Raw genomic sequence first — 9680 nt, 5'->3', positions numbered from 1 at the left:
ATTACAATCAATTATAAATGCTTGGAAGGCTGCAGCAGGAGGACCACAAATCAAAGCTGGCATGGGCAGCAGTGAACTAGAGTTTCAAAATAAACATACATCAACACAATTCCAGAACAATGACGAAATCTTCCTTGCAGAAGTTACTAAAAATGAACCTTAGTTTAAAAATTAGAGACTGGAGAAATGGCTCACAGATTAGGAACGCTTACTGTTCTTGGAGAGGATGTGTCAACTGCCAGCAACCCGATCCCTAGCACCTGTCCCAAGGATGGCACCCTCTTCTGGTTTCCTACAGAGGCACATGGTACACAGACAGGCAAAACACTTAACACACATAGAATAAAAACCTAAAAGAAAAACATTTAATTACATTTATCACTTATGGTGGGTAATGGTGCTTGCTACCAAGCCGATGACATTCACTCCTTGGAATCCACATGGTTGGAGAAATCTGACTCCTCCAAGTTGTCCTCTGAACTCCTCATGTACCGTGAAGATATGCGCCTCAATCCCCAAATAAAAACACAGAAATTGGAAGAAAGTGGAGGCACAGTATTTGATGTTCTCCAGTGCTTCACAGGATGGCAAACGTGAGGTTACTAACTTGGCTGTGCCCACTAAGAACACATTCTCATGGGTTAAGTAGAGTGCCTGCCAGGAACGCACAAAGCCTATCCTGGAACGAGATAAACCAAGAGTGGGGGTACATGCCCACAATCCTAGCTCACCAGTGGTTCCCAACCTCCCTTTAATACAGTTCATGCGGTGGTGATCCCCGACCATAAAATTATTCCATTGTTGCTATAATTTTGCTAGTTATGGAATTATAAATGTAAATATCTGGTACATAGGATATAAGGTGTGAACCCCAAAGGGGTTGAGAACCACTGACTTAATGGAGGCAGTATGATAAGAAGTACAAGACCATCTTCGGCTAGTGAGGTTGAGGCCAACCTGGGATACATGAGACTGTCTCAAAACAATGAAATAAAACAAGGAAAAATAGTAATACAGGGTTGGAAAGATGTCTGTGGTTAAGAACACTTATTGTTATTCCAGAGGACTGCAGGTTGAACCCTAGCACCCTCAGGCAGCTGGCTCACAACTCCATTGGGGAAACTGAACCATCTTTCCGGCCCCTGTGAGGAGACAGAGACAACACACTTACTGACACACTGATATAAGGCTTCCAATGTTTTCTCAGCATTTACCATTAGGGACTTGTCACTGACATTTGCCTTCACTAAGAAGGTAACTTCAGTGTGCTAACAGCTTAAAGGACCCTGTTACTACTGAGCAAAGTGATTATAAAACAAATACCTAGTTATTTAATGTTTACTATCTAAAATAAAACTGTACCAAATTAATTTAAGATTACATAATATAATTTAAATCAGGCCACATTTAGGAAAACTTGATTTCTACATTTAAAAACTTATATTAACCAAGCAATTCAGGAATAACTATGACATAATTGCCCAGAAACACCATTTCTTTTATTTTTAGCACTATAGCATGTTCAATAGATTATCTGACCTATCACATTAATTTGGTAACAGATGCTAAAACTTTTGTCTCAAACCAAAATAACCCCCAATGGGAAAGGCCGAAGTAAACAAAGGACCTAAATTCATTTAAATTTCTCTACCTTGCCCAGAGGTCCTCTTTTATGTTTGTTTTGAGACAGAGTTTCACTGTGCAGCCTTTTCTGGTCTCAAATTCAGCTGCCTGTTTCCCAAGAGCTGGGATTAAAGACAGACGTTAAAAGAGCCCCCCTGCTGGAGAGAGGATTAAGAGCACTTGCAGCTCTTGGAGAGGACTGGGGGTTAGTTTCCAGCACCCATATGGTAGTCCCTAACTGCCTGTAACTTCTGACCTCCGCGGGCACCAGGTACATATGTGGCGCATATACTACATACATGTACGCAAAACACCCACTCACGCAAAATAAAATTAAGTAAACAAATAACACCCAAACCTAAACTTGATTTGCTATATCGAGGCAGGCTATATATAATCTGTCCCAAGACAAAAATCCTTAAACTGCACATTTCCCTATCATTTTGTAGCTGACAGAGGTAGAAATGGAAATTCCCAGAATCATAAAGTTGAACTGCTATTGTTTACAAGTAAAATGCCCACCCACACACACAAGAGAGCTTCTGCTCTAGCTCGCACGGCAGATTAGAGTGCGCAGCATAGGAATTACTGAGAAATACACAGCAGTAGATACACCCCACCTGGAGAAAAGAAAACCAGTCCTGCTTTTTGATAATTTTATTTTTTTCTAATTTTGTAATTGTAATTTCCCATAGCACCTTGGCAATGTTGAAAACGAATACAAATACAAATATGTTCATTTAACAGTTTATGCATGAGTATGTGCTACACCATTGGGGGATAGTTTTGACAACAGGGACAAATCTAAGCTACGGACAAAATAGAAGCCAGGTAACTGGTTCTGACACCCCACTCCCCCACATTTAGGATACGTCACTCAAGGGACACCTGAACCTGCTGAAAAAACAAAACCAGAACAATGATGTGGATGTCTCTTTACACTACTAATCAGTGTTCTGTGCTATAGAACTGAAAACAGAAAACGCTTGGCCACAGCTCACAGACATCTGAGCTGCACCGTAGGACCGCCTAATAAGACATAACAAATTGTTAGTTTAAAAATAAACATTAAGATATTTAGTAATCAGGTCACTTTTAAAAGAGAATTCTAAATATCCTCATTCAGCTAATAAAAACTGGAATTTCCATGCATGTTTTTTGAAAGCCCAGACTTGCTACTTAGTAAATGCCAGAGTCTAACGTTAGATTAATACCCACAAATTGTAAGGAAATATAAAAAATTAGAAAAAATCCATAATATATTATATCTATATATATTTACGTATTAAAAAAACCCTCAAAAGGAATATACTGTTTTTTATCTTTTCCATAAAAAGCCAGAATTGATACTCTTTAAATATGGTTAAAATATATTGCCAACACAAATATCAGGAACTGAACCCCAGTGCTGTTAATCAACTGTGTCAAAGTAAAAGCAGCGAACATTTAAGCCAAGAGACTGATTAGTAAGGCCACACAGAACTAACAAAACTAGACACAGTGCTCCTAACTGTTCAATACTTTCTTGTTCACTTTACCCTCAGTGAAAGACACTAACTTAATTCCATCCCCAAGTCTTTGAAAAGCAAATCTAGTTATTTAAAAAGAAAAAGGATGCCGGGTGGTGGTGGCGCACGCCTTTAATCCCAGCACTCGGGAGGCAGAGGCAGGCGGATCTCTGTGAGTTCGAGACCAGCCTGGTCTACAAGAGCTAGTTCCAGGACAGGCTCCAAAACCACAGAGAAACCCTGTCTCGAAAAAGCAACAACAACAACAAAAAACAAAACAAAAAGAAAAAGGAATGTGAAATATTGAAGCTACCTTAACTTTAAGAACTAAAAATAAATTAAAACTCTGCATCTCATTGGATTATATGCAAAATATGCAGGTAAGACAACAACAAACCCCTCAGCATTTAAAGGTCTCGTCTGTCTCCAAAATACAGTTGATCTCCAAAAATTTAGATAGCTCTCTATTTTAAATGCCAATGACTATATTTGGCAAAATTGAGATTCCTTAGATTAGAGACAGCATTTGATATTATCAAGACAGAAGACGAGAAGGTTCTCCCATGCCCCTCTGCGTACACTCTCTATGAAACGCAAAGTGATGAACCTGTGGGATTTTGCTCTTTCATGCAAGAACCCTAAAATACACTTTATCTACTTTTGGCCTTCAACAATGCAAGAAAATGTTAAGCCATGGGGTGAAGAGAAAACTTTGATATTCAAATTCCCCCATCTCAAGAACCAAAAGCAGTTGAAACATTATGAACACCAATCCAATCGGCTTTAACAGTAACGATGGGCAAAAGTCAGTTTCAGACAACTCGCCGGCATCATCACACCTAAATCTGCTGCGATAAAATAACTGCCAAATACACACTATGAATATATATTATATATTACAAATTAATTTTCATTGCCCCCCAATCCCACATAAACTCCCATTAAATGGGAGCTTATTTAGAAGTACTGAGGGAAATTAAAAATCCTATGCTTTAAAAAATTTCTACACCCAGTATTTTTTCAAAAGAAATTCTTCTTGAATTTCATTCAGAACTTTGAGAAGTTAGGGTTATACGTCAGTGCAGAACACTTATGGGGCCTGTGGAAGGTCCTGGGTTCAAGGGCAGCACTGCAAAAACGCAACTTGCAGTGTTTTAATGGACTACCAGTAAATCACACAAGCTTACAAGAAATTGGAAACTACATCTGTGACACCTTTCAAAAAAATATTTTTCATTTTAAGTGCAAAAATAAAGCTTATAATCTTTACCAAGTGATTTTTGCAAAATGTTTATTCTATTAATCCACTGCATTCATAGGATGTTAACACTTTAAATGTTTATCATTTCTAGGTAAACAGAACACTTTTTATCATTAAAGCAGCTAATGATTATTAATACTTTTTAAACGATCTAAAGTTCTCCCAATTTTTAGTACAGGTAGTTTTATTGTATGCTCCATCTAGTAGATGATTAAAAAAATAGTATTTAGAAATAATTGTTTCCAACTGAGTAAATACACCATGTTATCAACCCACCAAATCAAAAGCGTTTGCCAAGCTGAATAAGTTACAAAGAAATAATTCTGGGTTACACGATTCCTGCAGTGTTTTCAAAGCTTTTAAGAATTACCCACTAACACAAATCTGACACGTAAGAGTTAACACTACTTCAGAGATCCAAAGAACTCAAGAAGAAATAAGGCAAGGGCAAGAGTTGAAAAATGGAATGTTGACCATTCAAAAAGTGATCGAATAACTCAGGAACTATGAGCCCAAGTTGATGACCTTACTGAAGCAGTGGCTGCAAAGGATTCCAGCTGGCTGTGCTCTAAGTGCGACTGCAGCAGGAGGCTGACCATGGAAACACTGGAAGCCTTGCAGAGTGAAAAGTCACGAACAATGAAGGCAGTAGTCTACAGAACCAAGCTCTGCAAACTCTTCAGGAGAGGCTGCATGAGGTGGATGCCACTCTGAAGAGAGAGCAGGAGAGCTACAAACAGATGCAGAGTGAGTTCACTGCACGCCTTAATAAAATGGAAGCGGAACATAAGAATTTGGCAGAAGCGGTTACTCTGGCAGAAAGAAAGTACTCTGAGGAGAAGAAGGAGGTTGATGAGCTCCAGCAGCAAGTCAAGCTACACAGGTCGAGCTTGGAGTCTTCTAAGCAGGAATTAATTTACTACAAGCAGAAAGCTACACAAATACTCCAGTCTAAAGAAAAATTGACAAACAGTTTAAAGGAAGGCTCCAGTTTTGAAGGCCTAGACAGCAGCATGGCTGGCAACATGGAGCTAGAACTTCGGCACGAGAAGGAGATGCAAAAGGAGGAGATCCAGAAGCGGATGGGCCAGATACATCAGCTGAGATCTGAGTTGCAGGATATGGAGGCTCAGCAGGTTGGTGAAGCAGAATCAGCAAGAGAACAGTTACACGATCTGCAAGACCAGATAACTAGGCAGAAAACCTCTAAACAAGAGCTGGAGACAAAACTGGACCAGATAAAACAGGAATTTCATTACATGGAAGAAGATCTGCATGGAACAAACAACACCCTGCAAAGCAGAATTAAGGATTGAGAGGAACCAGCTTACCAACAAAACTTTAAGCAACAGCAGCCAGTCGGAACTAGAAAGCCGACTCCATCAGCTGACAGAGACATCCAGCAGCAGACCATGCTAGAGAACCTCAGCACAGAAAAGAGCTCCTTAGTCTTCCAACTAGAGCGCCTGGAACAGCAGGTGCACTCTGTCTCCACCGGGCCCAGCAGCGGATCCTCCATTACCATGTCTGGAATTGACAGTGGTGAAGGGACATGCCTGCGAAATGTTCCTGTTCTTAATAACACAGAAACTAATCTGGCAGGAATGTATGGTAAGCTTTGCAAAGCTGCTAGCTCCATTGACCAGTTTAGTATCCGCCTGGGAATTTTTCTCCGAAGATGCCCCATAGCACGAGTGTTTGTAATTATCTATATAGTTTTGCTTCACCTCTGGGTCATGATTGTCCTGCTGACTTACTCACCAGAAATGCACCATGACCAACCGTATGGCAAGTGAACTGAGAGCCATTGGTTCCCAAGTGCGCCTGCTATTGTCCAGAGCTAGAATCAGCAGAAAGACCAACATCTAAGACTGCTCAGAATAGTGCACAAGATGGTTTCATCATGGAAAGCTTTTAATTTTATTACTCTGGTGTCTGACTCTCCCTTATTTCCATGAGAGTCTTTAAATGCAGACAGTAATTTGACAAATTCAGCTCTGCTTTTTTTGAGTACAACTGCCCTAGAAATGGAGAGAGAGACAGACCTGGGGTGGTTGTTCTGTAGAGATCTTTCTATTTTAGGTGACACTGATTATGGGTTATAATCAGAGAAACCAATTGTATTTAAGAATAAAAATAAAAAGATTTCTTTATAATAATAAAAAGAGGTGGAAGGTAAGTTTCACAGTAATGCAATTTTAACTTCCATTTACATATATTACTATGATGTTTATGTCACAATGGTGCTTTCCAGTGCTCACAACTTACAATTTCAATTTGTACAAACATAACTCACTAATAGAAGGGACAGTTCTTACTATTATGAACTATCCCTAAGCAGAAAATAAACCACCACCCTACATAAAACTATAAAAAGGCTATGACTTAAGACATTAATGCAACATGGTTTTTCATACTTGAGCTGTTTTCTAATACCAGCAGGTAAACTTTCCTATTTAATATATGACAGCTACAACTTTATTCACTGAGAAATTATGCATTTATTTTCTTCAACCACTTTTCTCGCTTTATCTCAAATTTCTCGACTTGCTATTTTTAGTCTGTGAATTCCAAACTGTATTTTTTGGGGAAGGAAGGGAAAGAAAGATGATAAACACTATAAAAAGAAAAAGAAATCCCCCAAATTAGATTTTGAAATTTTTTCTCTTTTATACCACTTTAAAAAAATCAGTTACATTGTTTTGTCTTTCTATTTTTAATTTCTTTGGAAGAGGGTCTCTCACTAGGTAGTCTTGGATAGACTGGATCTCATGTAAACCAGGCAGGCATAGACCTCAGAAGCTGGGATTGGAGATGTACGCCACCACACCCAAAAGCATTCTGCTTCATTTTTAACACCAATACAAATAAATTAATGGCAGGCCAGCACCATCCTGGGATCTAAAATTCAGATTGCTTTAATAGAAGAATAAAATCTTTCAGTAATCCATTATAATGTTTAGGATAGTTGTATGATTTGATTAAATTGGTCAAAGTAGTGAGAAACCACAGGAAATGGTTGGTTATTTTGCTTCTGGGGGTGAAGAGTCAAAGAACAGAGACTAACAAACAAGTAAGAAAAAAATTTGTCTCCCATTTTAAAGAGAAAAGTTTTTTAAAAAAAAGTCACAGGGCAGTTTGAACCTCTGAAATCTATTTGACCTATCCAGTATTCAGGTCTAAAACAGAAATTTTCAATTGTTTTTTAATAATCTCTATTCTTCTCTTGAATATCAAACTGATTGGTAGTCACAGCTTCACACACAATCAAGCTTAATAGCTAGCTCAATACAATACAATATTAGTAATGTCAAAAAAACAAACTAAATTCCAAACTACAAAAGTCTACTCAAGTATTACATTCAGTTTTTAAATCATTTACTAACACGACAACAGATTTGGCTTCAATCACTTTGCACACACTCACACCCAGAACAGATCCCCAGCCACTGATCTGCTTTGCAACACAAGGCCATTTGTCAGAGATGGCATTCTTCAAGCCAAACTTTAAATAGATTAAAAAAAGTAATTTCTAATTTTTACAGAAATGTTTCTTCAAAAAATATTTTCTCTCACTCCCTCATCTCCTATACTGAAGGATATGTTTTTTTGTTTTCTCTCCCAAGCTAAATCTGAACCTTCAAAATTGATTCCAGGCAGAAAATCCCTGCAAACTAAAATCAAAAACAAAAATAGAAAAATTATATTTATATATATGTGTATATATATATTTATATATATTTATACTGATTGGAATCCTCCAGCATTTGAAAATCATTTAGAGATGAATTTTGGGTTCCTCTTACAATTCCAAAATCCATAATATTTAAGGACATACTTCCTTCCCATCTTTCCTGGCTACTTCCTCCCCTCCAAGACAGTTCAATATAGGCTCAAGTTTAGTGGGAAGAGAGAAGTTTCTGAGTAGCTTCTGTTACGGTTGTGTTTTACTTTGGTGATCTGGGTGGCACAAACTGCTCTTTCCCATTACGTCGAGTCACTCCCTGAGGTATAGCCCTATGGCTAAACTGCCGTCTCTGTTCCCTGATTTTTCCAGCTGCTCCCCTGGGAATGGCACTGCCGCGGAAGCCAGAATGATCCTTACTAGCCCTTGTTTCTGGTTTCTCATATGTTTTTTCAACAGGCTTCTCAGGAGATCCATTCTCTTCATTTCTGGTGGGAGACGCAACATTGGATCTCAGTTCCCGTAGCGGCTGGACAGGAACTGGAGATGGCTCTTTAGGAGGCTTCTGACACACCTCAGCATAACTTAACTTTCGAGGTTCCTATAAAAATATAATAAATTATTGAGTATATTTCTCTGAAACATAAATAAATTATTAGCTTTAACCAAAGGGACAGTAAAAGTTAGTGTCTAGGAAAATATGTACTCTCGTGTATACTGCTATAGAGTATAGTTAATGCCTTTGGAATTTCTCTAAGATTTCTTACTTAAAATTATGATGATGATGTTTTTCGAGATAGGGTCTCTCTGTGTAGTTCTGGCTGTCTTGCAACTCAGCTTAGTAGACCAGGTTGGCCATGAACACACAAAGATCAAAGATCTACCTGACTGTGCCTCCCAAGTGCTATGATGAAAGGCATGCACTATCACTGCCCAGCTATCATTATTTTTGTGTATGTGTGTATGTCATGCAACACTCAACAGTTCACATGAAGTTTAGAGGACGATTTTGTATGACTTAGTTCTCTCTTGACACCGAGGATCAAATTCAGGTTGTCAGGCCAGGCAGTGGTGGTGCACCTATAACTCAGAAGGCAGCACCAGGCGGATCTCTGTGAGTTTGAGACCAACCTGGTCTACAAGAGCTAGTACCAGGACAGCCAGGGGAGAGGGGTGTGTGTGTGTTAAATTCCTACCACTGAAGAACAGGTTAAACTATATAGCTGTGTGTGTTGTACTTGCCTATGTCTGCTTGAGAAATCCAGAGAATGCTGAGTATCCCCCCTCTATTGCACTGCACCTTATTTCTAGAGACAGTGTCTTACACTGAACCTAGAAGCCAGCAAGCCCAAGGGTCCTCCAGCACTGACACTCTAACCCACAAAGCGTCTATGTTATTCAGAAGCCTGCTCCTGGGTTCAGGGAGCTGCAAGAACAGCAAGGGACATCACAGGACACTGAATCTGGCCATAGCCTCCAGTCCCGGGAAGGAACCGCCACACTAGCTCACACTGCTCGTCCCAGTCCACTTACCATGTTGTAGCTTCCTAGCTCACCCATGCTCCCCTCACAGCTTCCTGTAGCAGCACTCACAGAACAACAG

General features: G+C 39.2%; 1 protein-coding gene and 1 pseudogene across 2 annotated transcripts in view; one reads left to right on the top strand and one right to left on the bottom strand.

Moving 5' to 3' along the window:
* Nucleotides 1-3892: 3892 nt before the first annotated feature.
* LOC130888419 (golgin subfamily A member 5-like) lies at nucleotides 3893-6188 on the top strand (annotated as a pseudogene).
* Larp4 (La ribonucleoprotein 4) overlaps nucleotides 4435-9680 on the bottom strand; it is a 54786-nt gene continuing 49540 nt past the window's right edge. For both annotated transcript variants that reach the window (XM_057791447.1, XM_057791448.1), the window contains exon 16: nucleotides 4435-8678. In XM_057791447.1, the coding sequence (XP_057647430.1) occupies nucleotides 8340-8678 (339 nt within the window). In that variant the 3' untranslated portion in view covers nucleotides 4435-8339. The remainder of the gene's footprint in view (nucleotides 8679-9680) is intronic.

The sequence above is a fragment of the Chionomys nivalis genome, chromosome 17, assembly GCF_950005125.1.
Source record: "Chionomys nivalis chromosome 17, mChiNiv1.1, whole genome shotgun sequence".
Taxonomy (NCBI): Eukaryota; Metazoa; Chordata; class Mammalia; order Rodentia; family Cricetidae; genus Chionomys; species Chionomys nivalis.
This window is presented reverse-complemented; position numbering and strand designations above follow the sequence as displayed.